The sequence below is a fragment of the Chiloscyllium plagiosum genome, unplaced genomic scaffold, assembly GCF_037043375.1.
Source record: "Chiloscyllium plagiosum isolate Xiang-an unplaced genomic scaffold, Cpla_swu_hap1 HiC_scaffold_3, whole genome shotgun sequence".
NCBI classification, from domain to species: domain Eukaryota; kingdom Metazoa; phylum Chordata; class Chondrichthyes; order Orectolobiformes; family Hemiscylliidae; genus Chiloscyllium; species Chiloscyllium plagiosum.
In genome coordinates, this window is record NW_028270141.1 from 33,897,420 (window position 1) to 33,915,562 (window position 18,143).

At 41.6% G+C, this 18,143-nt stretch overlaps 1 protein-coding gene across 4 annotated transcripts in view; it reads left to right on the top strand.

Annotated features, from left to right (window-relative positions):
- Positions 1–18,143, top strand: part of LOC122548600 (CUB and sushi domain-containing protein 1-like) — a 2,407,075-nt gene that overhangs the window by 2,362,481 nt on the left and 26,451 nt on the right. For 3 of the 4 annotated variants that reach the window (XM_087978377.1, XM_087978362.1, XM_087978369.1), the window contains 3 exons: positions 254–433; positions 13,865–13,930; positions 17,568–17,729. In XM_087978377.1, coding sequence (XP_087834503.1) covers positions 254–433; positions 13,865–13,930; positions 17,568–17,729 — 408 coding nt within the window. Of the gene's footprint in view, positions 1–253; positions 434–13,752; positions 13,931–17,567; positions 17,730–18,143 lie in introns of those variants that run through there. The other variant, XM_087978371.1, reaches the window with a different exon arrangement.

Consider the following 18,143-nt stretch of genomic DNA (forward strand, 5'->3'; position numbering starts at 1 on the left):
TTGATTTTTACAAGGTCTCCACAGCTATTCTGCCAAAGTTATCTCAGGCAAGTAGGAAAACCCCAGAAGTTCTCTCCCTCAGTGCTGTGCATCTTATTGTTAAAATGTTCCCCACTGTTTGCTGAGTTTTAACCATATAATTTGTTCCAGAGAAACAACTGGCAAATTTTTGATCCGACACCTTAAATTATTTACTCTACTGTGGTTATTATTGCTTCATTGGCTAATTTCTCGTTCTTTATTTTCTTTCAAGCTCACAGCTGCCGACAGCCAGAAACACCTGCCTATGTGGACGTGAGAGCCATTGAACTGCCGATAATGGGTTATACCTTAATTTACACCTGCCAGCCAGGATTCTACCTCGCAGGAGGATCGGAACACCGGGCATGCAAGGGTGATGGGAAATGGTCAGGAAAACCACCAGTCTGCCGAGGTAATTGAAGTGTGAATGGTAAACGCGAATAATCAAATAAAACTCTACTCTGGACACTTTATTGGCAAGCATCTGAGGAAGTGTGCCTTTGAAATAAGAAGTTCTCAGGTTTGTCACGCTGTCAATGCTGAGTAAGTTCAATTTTTGACAGGTCCTAGGAGACTGCAACTGCAATTGGCCCACTCTCCCTCATGTCAGACAAAAGAGAAATCAACTGGGATCACCATTCCACAGCCCCTGCAGGAGGGTATCATGAGGGAATTGTGGAGCAACTTTATGCTGTTATCACAAGCAGTTTCTCTTTGTGTCTGTTAACTGTAACTAAAGAAATAACCTGTCTCATGTGTTACAAATTGGCATTAATTTAATGGAAGAATGTTTAGCATGTTAATGAAATGTAACCTTGACATCTGGAACTGTGGCACCTTGTTGAGGTGAGCTGAGGAAATCTTACTGTCTTGTGGCCAATCTATATCTGTCTTTGAAATGCGAAATGCAGTGTTTGAGATAAAAATGAGGGTTTTATTTGTAACTCTAACCTCTATATGCCTTATGGTTTGAATATCCTGCATTTAACAACATTTTGCTCAAATGAGGCATTTATTTGAAGAAAATGAGGGCAAGAGCATTATTTACACTGGCATTTCTTTCTGCTTCTGCACCATTACTTCTGGTATCCTAACAGATTGGAGATTTCCTCTTCTTTTTTATAACACATAGCCCTTCAGAGACACCATTCAAAAACTTAGCTTTAGTTTTTACATGTACTATGTCAACTCCCAGCTCTAGCTAACCAATACCTCTCTTCACTCGTGCACTTTTGTGGAATTATTAGACCACTTAAATATTGGGAAGACTGAAACCATTGTTTTAAATCCCCACTCCAAACTCTATTCCCTCCCTACTGATTCCATGCCTCGCCTAACAAGTGTCTGAAGCTGAACTGGACTTTTTGCAATCTTGATGTCATATTTGAACTTGTGATTAGATTCGATTAGATTAGATTCCCTACAGTATAGAAACAGGCTCTTCGGCCCAACAAGTCCACACCGACCCTCCGAAGAGTAACTCATCCAGACCCATTCCCCTACCCTATATTTACCCCTTGACTAATGCACCTAATACTATGGGCAATATAGCATGGCCAGGTCACCTGACCTGCACATCTTTGGACATTGATGAGCTTCTAACAACATAATAACACCATTACAACGACTGCTGAGTTCCACGATCATAAACAATACCTAACTTTGTACCTGCCCCTGCTGCTGAAAACCTCACCCAGGCTTTGTTACTGCCAACCACAACTATTCCAAAACTCTTTTGGTTAGCCTTCCACTTTCTATGCTGTATTATTTTGGGATCATCTGAAACGCAGTTGTCCAAAGTCCTTTCTTTGCAATGTTCTATCCATATTATCCCCCCTCTGTTTGTTGATTCCCAGTCGAGCAATGTCTTAATTTGAAAATTCTAGTCTCATAAGCATCTCCAATTATAATTACTCCACCATTGATTGTTGTATCTGCAATTGCTTCAGCCCTAAAATCTGGAATTCCATTCCTACACCACTCCACCTCTTTCCTCCATGCATATACGTCTTAAAAAGCTACCTTTTTATTCAAGCTTTTGGAAATCGGAACTAATATCTCATCGTGTAAACTGGTGTCATATTATCTTCTGTATTATTCTTGGACTGTTTCACTACATTGAAGATGCAACGTTAGTGTAAGTAATTGTTGCTGGGTGACAGACATGAAGTTAACAATGGTGATAATCCAATCACAGTTCTAATATAACCACCAGTTTCATAGTTGGGAAGTAGCCAGCCAAAAGTAGGCAGGAGGTGGAGAGGGGTTTTTAAGCCCCACCCCTCCCTCTCCCTATTGATGCTTACTACTGATTGGATGTTATATTCAATAGGGCCCGTAAATAGGTAAACAGCCCACATGCTTGAAATAGGCAAATGGTCTGTTTAAATATGAATGTCAACATTGTTCTCTACCTGTCAAATGTTCACTGAAAATCTTGGCTGCAGACAGGTGGAACATGTGCCGTTCACTCTCCACCTTTTTGAACCACGTGATGAGAGCCCTACTCCATGCTGCAGTGGAGCTCACACAAAGAAAAACGCTTAGAAATATTCAATTTTAATTCACTTGGGCCCAGGAAGAAGCAATAATTTAACCTCAAATGCCAGACATTTTGTGCATATAATCCTTACCATGATCTCAGCATGGCCTGAATGAACTAGCACAAGGAAGGAATCAAACCACTGGAGCTTTCTGATCTACAGTAGTGTGTAGTATCCTGCCCTTACTAAATTGAGCTGGATGGCTACATACTTAATGGACAAATTTCGCCATCATCCCGATAAGAAATTGAGACGGATGTCACCTTCTAGAAAAAGAGCATCCTACAAACGATGATTGATTAGCCCCAAAATTTCAGCATTGTGTTAAATCATCACATGATGAGACAAAAGAGAAAGTCTGTCAAATTATTATTGCCATTGTGAAAAACAATGTGTTATAAGAGCTGCGGCATGGCTGCTGCTCAGAGTTGCTTGGTAGGGAGGGTGGCCAATTGGCTGATTAACACCAAGACAGCAGACACATTGGCTCTGTGGTGACCAGGGGTGGAGGAGTGTGTGGTATGGAGACAGCAGGAGAAAAGTACAATGTGGTGGTGGGAAAGGATACAAACTATGACAGAGGGGTGAAGTTTTTGCAGCCTTGTAGGCCTGAAGTTTTGCTTTACTACCAGCTAACCTGAGTCACAAAGGTGGGACCGTTTCACGTGCAGTGTGTTTGAGACATCAGTGATCATTTCCCCATTAGAAAGCCAGCCTGAGCACTAGTCCATTTTGAAGTCAGACGAGGAAATCCTCAATGAAGACAGAAGACTAGGGCCTTACTATCTATTCTCCTTTGCACCTAACAGGTTCAAATCTTAAACAGCCCCTGAAATGCATATGCTAGTACCATTTAACAAATAATTTGAGACATTTGCTGCTAATGTGGTGTCTATGTGCTTCCAAACAAGTATTCAATACGGTGTTGCACAACAATCTTGTGAGCAAATTTATTGGTCATGGAATATGAAGTGAGTTGAGTGATAGGAAACAGAGAGTAGTGATTGATGAATGTTTTTTAAACTGAAGGAATTTTGTTGAAGAGTTCCCCAGGGGTCAGTGTCGAGAACTTTACTCTTCCTGCTTTATATTAATGGATTACAATTTGATGATTATGAGAAAGACAAGAGGGGGAGTAGTTTCCTCAACCAGGTTAACCACAATTTTGTTGAAGACTGGAGAACGTTTGAAGGGCTGAATGGTCTACTTCCATTCCTAAGTTCGATGTTTCAATCAGCTTTTGTCATTTGTTTCTTTAGATTTCAAAATTTGCTGATTGTACAAAATTAGGAAGCATTATGAACTTTAAGCATCATCGAATCTATAAGAGAAGGGTAATGTAGAATTTTGAAAGGGCATTTTGTGGAATGAACACACAAGGAGAAGTTAAAATTCCATGTAGGGAAGTGTGAAGTGAGTCGTTTTGGTAGAAAAAAACAAGAGAGACAATGTATGGCAAAAGATGCATTCCTTAAGGGTTTGCAAGATCAGAGGGATCTGGATGTAAATGTGCACTTGCCTTTTAAGCTAGCAATCCAGGTTGAGAGAACAATTAATACAGTATCTAACGTCCTGGGCTTAGTTGTTTAATGGTATGGAAAACAAGAGCAATGAAGTTAATTTGAACTTGGGTAAAACACTGTTTCAGCCTTAACTGGAGTATTGTATCTGGTTCTGTGTGTTCCACTTTAAGGATATGAAGGAATTAAAGAGAGTGGTTCCAATGAATCGGAATTCCAATTTCACTAATAGATTGGAGAGGTCGGGACTGTTTTCTTTGAAGAAGAGAAGGCGAGGAGATTTAGGTCATTCGGCCATTAGAGATTAAGCTCATTAGGTTTCTGACCAGAATAGAGAGGACACAAACTTCTGAGAAGATTTGTAGCTCAGGTTGAGGATCTGGATGTTGGTTTGATCGCTGAGCTGGAGGGTTTGTTTTCAGACGTTTCGTTACCATACTAGGTAACATCATCAGTGAGCCGCTGGATGAAGCACTGGTGGTGTAGCTCATTGAAGATATTTTCTAATATGGTGATGAAATGTCTGAAAATGAACCTTCCAGCTCAGTGAACAAACCTAAATTCAGTTTACACTGGTGAAAAGCCTAAAATTGATTGTAGACTGATTTAAGGTATTTGGCAGAAGAATTGGCAATATGAAGGGCTCTTATAGTAGTTAACAAAAATCTGAAGAAACTATTGAAGCTGATTGAAACATAGGACTTAGGTACAGAAGTAGGCCATTCAACCCTTCAAACTTGCTCCACCCTTCAATAAAATTGTTGTTAAACTGGTAGTGGTTACAACTGCCCCTTCTTGTCTTTCTCACGTAACCTTTAAGTCAGTTTTGTGACAAAAATCTATCAAACTCAGTCTTAAGTAAATTCAACAACCCTGTCACTGTGCTGTTATGACATGAGGAGTAGTTTGGGTCTGGAATGCACTGCCTGTGGAGGAAGAATCAGTCAAAGCATTCGAAGGAAAATTAGATATCTATTTGAAAAGGAAGAATGCACAGGGACAAAGTAAGGGAACAGCACAAGGTGCATTATCTATTGGATTGTTGAACAGCATTTCCTCTTTTAAAACTGCAATACTATTGAGGGGTGGGGGAGGTTAGATGAACTGCTTTTGCCTGTTCTCCTCTGTGGTTTACTATCAGAAGTTACAAGAGCTAATCATCATTACCCCTCCAATGAAATCTCTGTTTAGTGAGCATTTGGGCTCTTTTCAATAAGTGTTCAACTAGAACATTACTTGGTGACCATACCAGTGTCAGCCTGTCTCGCACTAATCCCAAGAATGGCTTATGTTCCAATACACTGAAGTCCATTCATGTCTTATACTGAGAAAGAAAGGAACAAACTATGAAGCTAAGAGTAGTAGTAGAGCCATGCACATACAAAAATTAATAAAATTAGGAAAGTTTAAAAGCACAAGACAGCTTATAAATAATGTTGATACCTATTAAAGTCAAAGGATCAGAAGACTCCCCCCTGCACTTCCCTCTAGGCAAAAAAAACAATCTAGGGAATGTCAAAGTTGGGTTTAAAATGAAAAGAGAACTATACTTGCATTTCTCAGACACTTATTAAATTCTTGGAGGAATTCTCGGACCATTAAACACCCTAACTGACAACTGTGACTGTCACAAATGAATATTTTCTTGTTTGAATTGGCACAGTATCATGATGAGATATTCTCTGCAATATTACCCAGGATATATACTTTATATCTCTGAATATGTGGTTTCAATCTTTTTAATCGAGGAGGCTTGAATTACATAAGAGATCAAGATTAGCAATATTTATCTATGACTAGGAGGTCATGAGACACTAACATTATGATATGCAGTGCCATTACTACTTAGTAACATTGAAACAAGAGAGTACCATTGCTGAAAGAATAGGTTGAATTCAGTGCCTGATGATCACAAAGCAAAGGATAGTAAATGTCCATGAATTCAATGTAATGCACCCGTCAGCTGATCTACATTTTGACTTTGTATTTGGGATTCAAAGTAGCATCTTGGAAGTATTACCATGCAGTCCTGGAGGACACTAGATTATGGGATGCTGTTTTAGAATATGAAGTCTCCTTTTTAATATGGAAATGCTGAGGATTTATTTTCTCTCCGAGGGTCAGAAAGTATAAAGACAGGGTCACTGAATTTACTCAAGATTGAGTTTGACGGATTTTTGATAGGTGAAAGGTTATGGAGCAGAGACTGGAAAGAGAAGTTGAAAACACAACCAGATTGACCATGATTTAGTCAAATGGAAGAGTAGACTTGAAGGGCTGAATGGCATACGCCTGGTCTTAAGTCTTATGTGTTGATCAGTTTTTGTCATTCATCATTCTAGACTTTTGTTAACTGCCGTCAGAAAGACCCTCAAAACAATACACATAAATGGCACACTTTAACCTAACAAATACTACTTAATTGACAGTCTGATAGTCGGAGAATTATTTACATGTTTCATCCTTCTGAGTATAATATCCCTCAAGTCTACAGTCTCTCTCTCTCTCTCTCTCTCCGTGTGCAATATATCACACTAATAATTGTGTGTTACTGCATATGCTTAATGATGACAAATTGCCAATTATTATACAACTTCTTTTTGACAACTTTTGCTGTTCATTGGCTGGTGTGACTTCCTGTGAAGTTGCTAAAAATATAAAATTGTTTAACATTTCCCATGCAGATGACCAGAAATCTCGTTTAAAAAATGCATTGTTTATCAACTGAATAAAATAAACTGTTGTCGGAGGGGACACATGTAAGACTATTTCTCTAATTCATGCCCGAGTTATTATTCAGATTTTTATAATTAGATTAGATTACTTACAGTGTGGAAACACGCCCTTCGGCCCAACAAGACCATACCGACCCGCCGAAGCGCAACCCACCCATGCCCCTACATTTGCCCCTTACCTAACACTACGGGCAATTTAGCATGGCCAATTCACCTGACCTGCACATTTTTGGACTGTGGGAGGAAACCGGAGCACCCGGAGGAAACCCACGCAGACACAGGGAGAATGTGCAAACTCCACAAAGTCGCCTGAGTCGGGAATTGAACCCGGGTCTCTGGCGCTGTGAGGCAGCAGTGCTAACCACTGTGCCACCCACGGTGCACAGATGGTTTATGCAGATGGCAGTTATGCACAGATGGTTTCTTTATTATTAGCAGCAAAACCTTTCTCCAGTGTCAAGATCCAAATTAGGAATGCATTACTGTGACGGTGCCGTACACTGTCATGTTTTCACCATAACCTCTAATTTCTTCCCCTGTCCTAACTGAGGAAGTTGACTGTCAGGTCTTTTCCAAGACACACATTAAGGAGGTGACAAGTACTCTCCTATCCGTCCCCTCACTGTAACTTCTATTGATTCTGGGTCAGTGGCACAATGAGAATTTGTGTTTTATTATGGCCTGTAGTCAAAATGCATTTGTGTGAGTTGCTTATGGTTTGCAGTTCATTCAATGGCTTTTATTTCAGATGCTCTTTCTCATGGACCTGATGAGCTTCTGCAGTTAACCTTTATAAACAGGTATAAACAAGGCTGTCTAGATCTATTATGAGTCCAAATTCATTATGACCCTAGAGGTGATTTACCCCAATTATATTAGTTTCAAAAGCAAGCTTTAGAAATTTTTTATTCTCAAGCTCTTGTCCCTGAGATTGTAACATGATGGCTAACAAACACCATTGCGCACTAGATACCAAATGAAAATGCAAAAGCAGTGCAACGTTAAGTGATTTGCAGCCCACTCAATGGCTTTTTACAATGATATTTCAGATGGTATTGCATATGGAGTATCTCTGATCTGATGAGGTTCTGCAGTTAACCTTTATAAACAGGTACAAACAAGGGTGTCTTGATCTATTATGAGTCCAGAGTTGTTCTTCCAAAGCGGCAGTGGGCTGGCTTATTCAGCCTGTGTTATAAATTTTCACATATTTAGAGATGAGAGAGCCAGAGCATTTATGTTTTATTATGAGGAATCATCACAACACAACAAGGGTTGATGAAACTCATTTCATTGCAGTATTCTGACACCATTGAGTTTTGATGTGTGTGCAGTCAATAGAGAAGAAGGAAGGTAACTCGGCCGATGTATCACAGTGTAGTTCAGCTTCTTTGCAGTTCATGCTGACAAACTGAGAAAGTTTCACACGTGATTAGAATTACCTATATTTTAGTGAAGTATTGACTTGAATATCTGGCCTTGTCTTCAGCCAAGGTTGCTATAACATAAGATGTGTTGCAGCCATCTTCAAAGCTGGTACATCCATTCTTAAAAGGATACCTTTTCCTTGGAATTTATAATATCTTCATGCCTGTTCTGGGCTTAACAGTCACCACAGACAGATATGGATTGGGTTAACCTCCAGGCAAGACTTGAAGTGGCCCCTTCTGTGGTGGTGGTAGAGCTGCTGCATTCTGATTGCGAATGGAGTCGATGAAGAAACCATCAGATATCACCTCAGTGTTGTGGAAATTCCTCAATCTCTTGCTGCATTGAACACTTAATAGAAAACATTTACATCACAGCAAGGATATGCATAGTTGTGTGTGTGTGTCAGCAAGGATAGTGTGTGTGTGTGTGTGTGTGTGTGTGTGTGTGTGTGTGTGTGTGTGTGTGTGTGTGTGTGTGTGTGTGTGTGTGTGTGTGTGTGTGTGTGTCTGTCAGATCATCCAGCTGTTTTCCATCTCTTTCTACCTTGTCTCTGGGTCAGCTACTGTGAACTTGTCATCGCTGTCACAGTAGAACACAATGCCTATGAAACAGGACAAACTGCAGCTGGGAGGTAGGATGCTGTTACAGCCTGCAGGCCCCTGTCGGTTAGCAAAAATGCTTTTCTCCTCAGTAATTAGATTTTTTAAATTTCATATATTTACATACAAGGCTGTTGGGAGCAGAATTTCAACTGGTTGTCATTTTGTTGTGAGAAATACTCAAGGAAGACATTTAACTGTAAGCATTTGAGGGAAAGATGGGACAAATAGTGATCAATGAAAGCAAAAAGAAAACTGGACTTGAGACATCATTATTTCTGTTGGCTTTTGCATTGTATTGCAATTTCTTGGAAAATGTGGAACTTTTTTGAATAAAATGATTAATAACCAACATCTTGCTGCTACATTGGATCCAAGTGATTTCAAAGCTTGCGTTATACTTATCACAGAATCACATGTACTTGAAGCAATTCCATGCTTGACTTGATTTGCAGTACTGTGGAACTTGCCTCTTGTATTCCTAGTGAGTCTCAGATGTTCATCCATTCCTGTCACTTTATGTTCAGAGAGATTACTGTGTTTTGTGTGGCGATGACCTCTGACATTGGAGGAGCACTGATGTAGCTGGTTGGCGTTTACATGGAGTAGACTTGAGTTCAATTCTGTATTATCAGCACACTTCCTGAAAGCAACAAGTGACTGTGGCAAGATCACCTCAGATATATATATATATATATATATATATATATAGGGCCATCAGAATTGATTGCAAATATATCATTATATATCTTCAAGAGGGAGCTGGACATATCTAAAGGGATCAAGGGTTATGCAGAGAAAGCGGGGTTGAAATACTGAGATTGCACAATCAGCCATGATCATATTGAATGATAGTGCAAGCTCAATGGACCAAACAACCCACTCCTGCACCTGTTTTCTATGTTTCTATACACAATGGCCCTTCCTCTATAATCTTCTGAAGCTGACAAATTGGCCTAGGTTATTACTAAATGTGCTGTCTGATGCATGAACAGAGCACATCTGGGTGTAAGTTCGTTGGCTCAAGTAACCAGCCATGGGAATTACATCCAACAGTTTTTGCCCTTTACCATAATCGCATGTGTTATAATATTTTCATATCAATGACATTTCTACTTCCTCCAAATGTATTAACTTCACTTGTTCTATTCACAATAATAGTTTAAATGGTTTCCCAAGCTGTTGTACTAAAGCATATCGAGTCATAGAGATGTACAACACGGAAACAGACCCTTCGGTCCAACTCATCCATGCCAACCAGATAGCCTAACCTAATCCAGTCCTATTTGCCAGCACTTGGCCCATATCCCTCTAAACCCTTCCTATTCATATATATATACACCCATCCTTTTAAATGCTGCGATTGTACCAGCCTCCACCACTTCCTCTTGCAGCTCATTCCAGACACGTACCACTCTCTATGTGAAAGGGTTGCCCCTTTGGTCCCTTTTATATCTTTTCCCTCTCACCTTAAACCTATATGCCCTCTAATTCTGGATTTATCTACCCCAGGGAAAAGACTTTGTCTATTTATCCTATCCATTCCCTCATGACTTTATAAACCTCAGTACGGTCACCTCTCATCCTCCGACACTCCAGGGAAAACAGCCCCAGCCTATTCAGCCTCTCCCTGTAGCTCAAATCCTCCAACCCTGGCAACATCCTTGTAAATCTTTTCTGAACCCTTTCAAGTTTCACAACATCTTTCCAATAGGATGAAGACCAGAATTGCACGCAATATTCCAAAAGTTGCCGAACCAATGTCCTGTACAGCCACAATATGACCTCCCAACTCCTGTACTCAATACTCTGACCAATAAAGGAAAGCATACCAAATGCCTTCTTCACTATCCTACCTACCTGCAACTCTACTTTCAAAAAACTATGAACCTGTACTCCAAGGTGCCTTTGTTTAGCAACACTCTCTAGGACCTTACCATTAAGTGTATAAGTCCTGCAATGATTTGCTTTTCAAAAATGTAGCACCTCACATTTATCTAAATTGAACTCCATCTGCGACTCCTTAGCCCATTGGCCCATCTGATCAAGATCCTGTTGTACCCTGAGGTAACACTCTTTGGTGTCACGTATACCTCTAATTTTAGTATTATCTGCAAATTTACTAATTATACCTCCTATGTTCATATCCAAATCATTTATATAGATGACGAAAAGTAGTGGACCCAGCTCCGATCCTTGTGGTACTCCACTGGTCACAGACCTCCAGTCTGAAAAGCAACCCTCCACCACCACCCTCTGTTTTCTACCTTCGAGTCAATTCTGTTTCCAGATGGCTAGTTCTCCCTGTATTCCATGAGATCCATCCCTGCTAACCAGTCTCCCACAAACGCCTTACTGAAGTCCATATAGATCATGTCCACCACTCTGTCCTCTTGACCTTGCCTGATTTTAATTGCAGCACCACCATCAGCCATGAATTCACCTGCCAAGCTCAAAGCTCTGGAATTCTCCACTAACCTTTTGCCTTTCCACGTGTACATTGTTTTTATTTTCCCTTGAATATGCTCCTGCAAGGTCTTGTGGCCTGCTGGTAGTGTCCCTTCCTCTGGGCCAGACGCTCCAGGTTCAACTCCAAATGGCCATGCAAGATGTGTCATAAAACAACTAAGTAGGTCCATCATTTTAATCTGCAAATCCTTCAGATGTGCCTTTGACAGGCAGTAAGAGCAGGAGGGTTCCCTGGTCAGCCAGAACCATGCATAGCTGCAGCAGGACTCCACACACACATTCTTGCCATGAGCGACTATGACCATAAGACAGAGGAGTGGAATTAGGCCATTCAGCCCATTGAGTCTGCTCTGCCATTCAGTGAGATCATGGCTGATCTGATCAACATCCTTTTCCTGCCTTTCCCCCCAAACCTTTGATTCCATCACTGATTAAAAATCTCAGCTTTAAATAATGACCAAGCCTTGACACACCTCTGCAGTAAAGAATTCCACAGATTCACTACCCTCTGGCAGAAAAGTTTCCTCATCGCTATAATATGTATGTAATGTGCAACCCCTTATTCTGTGTTTATACTGTCTGGTCTTAGATTCTCCAACAAGGTGAAAACAAACTTTCCACATCTACCCTGTCATATCCTCTAGGTTTCTTACATGATTCAGTAAGGCTGCCTCTCATTCTTCTCTATTCTAACAAATGCAGGCTCAATCTACTCAGCTTCTCATAAGATAGTCCCTCTATCAACCCAGTGAACCTTCTGTAGAACTCTCCACATCCTCATTCTGAGAAAATATCCCATACACGCAATCTACCTCACTGTCCAAACTTTTATTAATCTGATCTGATGTCTCCTTATCTACTTCTATGTTACATTCTATTTTATAATGTGTGCGTGAGGTGCCTTGAACAGTTCACTACATTAAATATATTGACTTATCACAAATATGGTTTTCTTTTCTCCCCCTCCTTTCCTTTATTCACACCAGCTTAGAAACATCTTTATTCTTTTTGATTTTCAGTTATGGCAAATGGTTAGAGCCAAATGTTAAATTGTTACTTTTTCATCAATAATTAATGACCTGCCTTGAGTTTCCTGATATTGGAATGGAGGTAAGGAGAAACTTCTTCAGCCAGAGATTGATGAATCTGTGGAATTCATTGCCAAAGAAGGCTGTGGAGGCCAGCTCATTGAGAATATATAAGACTGAGATAGACAGGTTGAGTATCAAGGGGATCAAGAGTTATGGGGAGGAAGCAGGAGAATGGGGTTGATAAACTTATAGAGTCATAGAGATGTACAGAATGGAAACAGACCCTTCGGTCCAACCCGTCCATGCCAACCAGATATCCCAACCCAATCTAGTCCCACCTGCCAGCACCCGGCCCATATCCCTCCAAACCCTTCCTATTCATATACCCATCCAAATGCATCTTAAATGTTGCAATTGTACCAGCCTCCACCACATCCTCTGGCAGCTCATTCCATACATGTACCACCCTCTGCGTGAAAACGTTGCCCCTTAGGTCTCTTTTATATCTTTCCCCTCTCACCCTAAACCTATGCCCTCTAGTTCTGGACTCCCCGACCCCAGGGAAAAGATTTTGCCTATTTGTCCTATTCTTGCCCCTCATAATTGTGTAAACCTCTATAAGGTCACTCCTCAGCCTCCGACGCTCCAGGAAAAACAGCCCCAGCCTGTTCAGCCTCTCCCTATAGCTCAGATCCTCCAACCCTGGCAACATCCTTGTAAATCTTTAATCAGGTGATTGAATGGCAGAGCAGACTCAATGGGCTGAATGGCCTAATGTTTGCTGCTGTCTCACATGGTCTTATAGGAAGAGTGAATACTGAGGTGTGCCTTAAGCCCCACCCATAACGATGATGGCATAGCTGTCATAAGAAAGCCCATGAACCTGACGAAAGGTCAGCTCAGAATGTCAAAGGAGTAAAACCTATCGTCACATTCCTCCTCGAAGACATGGTTTCAGAGACTAACATGTCAGCGTATATTGTACACAGTTGTCAATGTGCATAAAATGCATCTTCTTTAAGTCAACACTTTCCTTTCACAAAACCAGCAAATAGTTTTCCTCCACCACACTAGACCAAGTAAGCCCCGTTGATTCCCACACTGAAAGAGGATGATGGCTGCAAGCTGATAGCTGATCTGCCATGATGATTGCTCATTGCATCTTTTGTTTTGAATAGTTATTAAAATTGTGACTGATGTCTCTTGCCTATTATAGAACAACAGTCTGGAAATAGACATGTTTAAAAAGCAGAGCCTTAAGGAATGGTTATTGCTTGTGGTTGTGTTTGAAAATTGTACCAAAATAATTACAACGAGTGCATGAAATTACCAAATGTTTTGCTTTCACAACAGGTCTATTAATAGAGAGCTGGCTGCTCTAATTGCATTGCTTAACTTAACAGGTGAGATGAAAATGCTTATCTCTTCATCAGCCTTCAGGATTTAATTGTCCCGCACAGCAGATAATTAATCCTTGTATTTGACAGAACCTAATGGCCTTTCTGTCATTTTCAGCTGGGCCCAAAATAAATGGCAGATCAAAAGGCACTGACTCAGGAACTCATAAAACTAAAGCTCCAGGTTGGTATTTATTCCAGATTAATTACTCAGCATATGCTACGTTTCAGTAATTTATTTTGTGTAAAAATCTTTTTTCAGAGTGCATTATAAAAGTTGAAAGATTTCAAAAATGCTAAAATTTCAGGGCCTTAATATTTGCATATGAGAGTTTTTTTTAAGAGTGTGATCTTATTTAATCGTGCAGTTTGCTAAATTGTTTTTGCCACGTTAAAGTGAGCACTATATTAATTTTCTATGGTTACAGCAATGTAAAACCTGTTTGCACTGTTACAGACATAAGGTAAGTGCTACAGTGACTTTTGCCATATAATAGAACATAGAACATAGAACAGTACAGCACAGAACAGGCCCTTCAGCCCACGATGTTGTGCCGACCATTGATCCTCATGTACGCACCCTCAAATTTCGGTGACCATATGCATGTCCAGCAGTCTCTTAAATGACCTTGCTTCCACAACTGCAGCTGGCAACACATTCCATGCTCTCACAACTCTCTGTGTAAAGAACCCACCTCTGACATCCCCTCTATACTTTCCTCCAACCAGCTTAAAACAATGACCCCTCGTGTTAGCCATTTCTGCCCTGTGAAATAGTCTCTGGCTATTGACTCATCTTTGCCTCTCATTATCTTGTATACCTCAATTAGGTCCCCTCTCTTCTTCCTTTTCTCCAATGAAAAATTAAAAATATAATACCTCTTTATAAACCAACGTGCAAAGGAACTAAATGTTCACCTGTGGGATGGACCGTCATTGGGAGGACAACTGATCGCATAGAATCAGGGCTCACAAACACTGACCCCCCCCCCACACACACACACACTCTCCATTCCAATCTTCACTCCCATCTCCTAACTCCTGTCAAGAATCTGAAGAAATTACAAATGTTAATATTGCTAGCATAAAAATAATCCGCTGTGAATGTATCTGATAACCTCACATACATGGACATTTCCATTTAAACTAGTGAGCAAACTTTGAAAGAATTTCCCAGGAACTTGAAGCTACTCTTGGGCAATTCCCCTGATCTGGAACGCTCTGAAAGCATCCATTTACCAAACCAAAAGGTTTTCTCTAACTTGTTTTGTTAACACAAGGACATGGAAGTAGTGGGAACAGTCGGATATTTGCACTGCAACTTGGCAGTGGTTTTGCAATGTGGACAAACTGAGATAGTTTCAAGTGGAAATGTTTGTGTTAACTGGACACCTTCTTGTTCTTTCATGTAAACAGTAGGCTGGATTTTCTGAGGAGTGACAATCACAACTATGATGACCCTCTGCTCCTGCTTGTCTTCCATTAGCACAGTGCTCTGGCATGAGATTCTGATTATGAGTGTACCTTATATCGAACATGTGCCCCTTATTGTGAGGGATAGTCGGACAGCAGTCCAACCATGTGCCATTTTCACAGCAGTAGTTGTCATTTTTATCGAATCATAGAATCCCTACGATGTGGAAGCGGGCCATTTGGCCCATCGAGTCCACACTGACCCTCCGTAGCGCATCCCACCCAGATCCATCCCTCCTACCCTATCCCTGTAACCCTGCAATTCCCAAGGCCAATCCACCTAGCCTGGATATCTCTGAACACTATTGGCATTTAGCATGGCCAGACTACCTAACATGCACATCTTAAGACTGTGGGAGGAAACCCACGCAGACACCGGGACAATGTGCAAACTCCACAGATAGTTGCCCGAGGGTGGAATCAAACCCGGGTCCCTGGTGCTGTGAAGCAGCAGTGCTAACCACTGAGCCACCATGTTCTGTGATGCGAATGTCCAGCAGCACAGACAGCCACTTTGACAGCTGCTGTGAAAGGGTCAGTATGTAATATGTGTTTGGGTCTAAGATGCCTGGTGACAAGAGTGCCAAGTGGGTAGAGTGCCAGATAAAGTGATGAAGTGTGATCGGGAAGGTTGGGGGTGTGCAGGAAGTGTCAGGTTCAGCAGGAAAAATGCAAGTCATGCATGGCAAGGGGGAGGCAAATTGTCAGGTCTGGGATAGGGAATATTGGGTCTGGTGGCAGAGATGTATCGGTTTCTGAAGGGTACGGGTTGTTATACTCTGCAGAGAGAAGAGTGGAAAACATTAGTTCCTGGGGTACAGGAGGGGATGTTGGACCAAGTTCAGAATATGTCAAAGATCTAAGGTAGTTGTACTTATAGGAGTGGGTGGAGAGTTTAATAGTTACAGAAAAATTTGAGTTTTATAGCCATTCCTCAGTAATTATTCACCGCAGCAAAACCCTCCAGAGTCCCTGATTTAAATGGATACTTTCAGACCAATCCAGATCAGGGGAATTGCCCAGGAGTAGCTTCAAGTTCCTGGGAAATTCTTTCAGAGTTTGCACATCAGGGATTCTGCAGGGTCCTGACTCCCCTGTACACTGCACAACACCTCCCTGACCTTTGAAAAGTTCATTCTGGATTAGTAGTGCTGGAAGAGCACAGCAGTTCAGGCAGCATCCAAAGAGCTTCGAAATCGACGTTTCGGGCAAAAGCCCTTCATCAGGAATAAAGGCAGTGAGCCTGAAACGTGGAGAGATAAGCTAGAGGAGGGTGGGGGTGGGGAGAAAGTAGCATAGAGTACAATGGGTGAGTTGTGGAGGGGATGAAGGTGATAGGTCAGGGAGGAGAGGGTGGAGTGGATCGGTGTAAAAGGAGATAGGCAGGTAGGACAAGTCCGGACAAGTCATGGGGACAGTGCTGAGCTGGAAGTTTAGAACTAGGGTGAGGTGGGGGAAGGGGAAATGAGGAAACTGTTGAAGTCCACATTGATGCCCTGGGGTTCAAGTGTTCCGAGGCGGAAGATGAGGCGTTCTTCTTCCAGGCGTCTGGTGGTGAGGGAGCGGCGGTGAAGGAGGCCCAGGACCTCCATGTCCTCAGCAGAGTGGGAGGGGGAGTTGAAATGTTGGGCCACGGGGCGGTGTGGTTGATTGGTGCGGGTGTCACGGAGATGTTCCCTAAAGCGCTCTGCTAGGAGGCGCCCAATCTCCACAATGTAGAGGAGACCGCATCGGGAGCAACGGATACAATAAATGATATTAGTGGATGTGCAAGTAAAACTTTGATGGATGTGGAAGGCTCCTTTAGGGCCTTGGATGGAGGTGAGGGAGGAGGTGTGGGCTCAGGTTTTACAGTTCCTGCAGTGGCAGGGGAAAGTGCCAGGATGGGAGGGTGGGGGGCGTGGACCTGACCAGGTAGTCACGGAGGGAATGGTCTTTGCGGAAGACGGAAAGGGGTGGGGAGGGAAATATATCTCTGGTGGTGGGGTCTGTTTGGAGGTGGCGGAAATGTCGGCGGATGATTTGGTTTATGCGAAGGTTGGTTGGGTGGAAGGTGAGCACCAGGGGCGTTCTGTCGTTGTTACGGTTGGAGGGGTGGGGTCTGAACTTTGAAAAGTTCAGGCAAATGTTAGGAATGATTCTATTTCTCTGAGGGAAGCATCAAGTGCAAGTGTCACAACAATCATTTTCAAACCGATTGATGTCATATGCACTCTCGGAAAGCAATGTCTCTTATCATTATTGCCCTGCAGATTGTCTCTGGCAAATATTTTTCTTAAATTTGTTGTATGTTTGCTAATGTGATTTCAATTCAGCTCCTATTACCAAATCTTCGTTTATTCCTTTAGTTCCTCCAGATGTATTTGCTCCAAATTCTATATGGAAGGGCTTCTATGAGTACCTTGGAAAGAAACAACCGGCAACATTAACTGTTGATTATTTTAATATTTCCAATGGTCGTGTAAATGTTACATTCATCGAACACAGCAACATGGCATTAAAACTGTCGGGTAGGTTTTCAACTCCTGTGGTCCAGATAACATTGATCAGGTCTGTATTGCTATTTTCCTCAACAACAAAATTGCTTCATTGTTTGAAACCTGTTTTAAACTGATGAAAGAGTTGTACGAGGTGGAGTGTAAAGTGGAGCAGAGGTTCTAAGATCTTGCTGAGAGAAAAAGATCCATGTTTGAATGTAATTCAGGGGTGCAGGATGTGCAGAGACAGAATAAGAAAGCAACCCATAACACAATGTCAAGTTTTTGTCACAGTCCACAAGAGCAATTATTGTAGAGCACCACAGGATATTTGCGAATAAAACATCGAGTAAGATCGGTATAGTTAATTAAGGATCACATGATTTGTATCTAAGTTGACCTCACAGTAAATCAGTCCCAGTTTCTGACCTGATCAGAGTAGCGGCT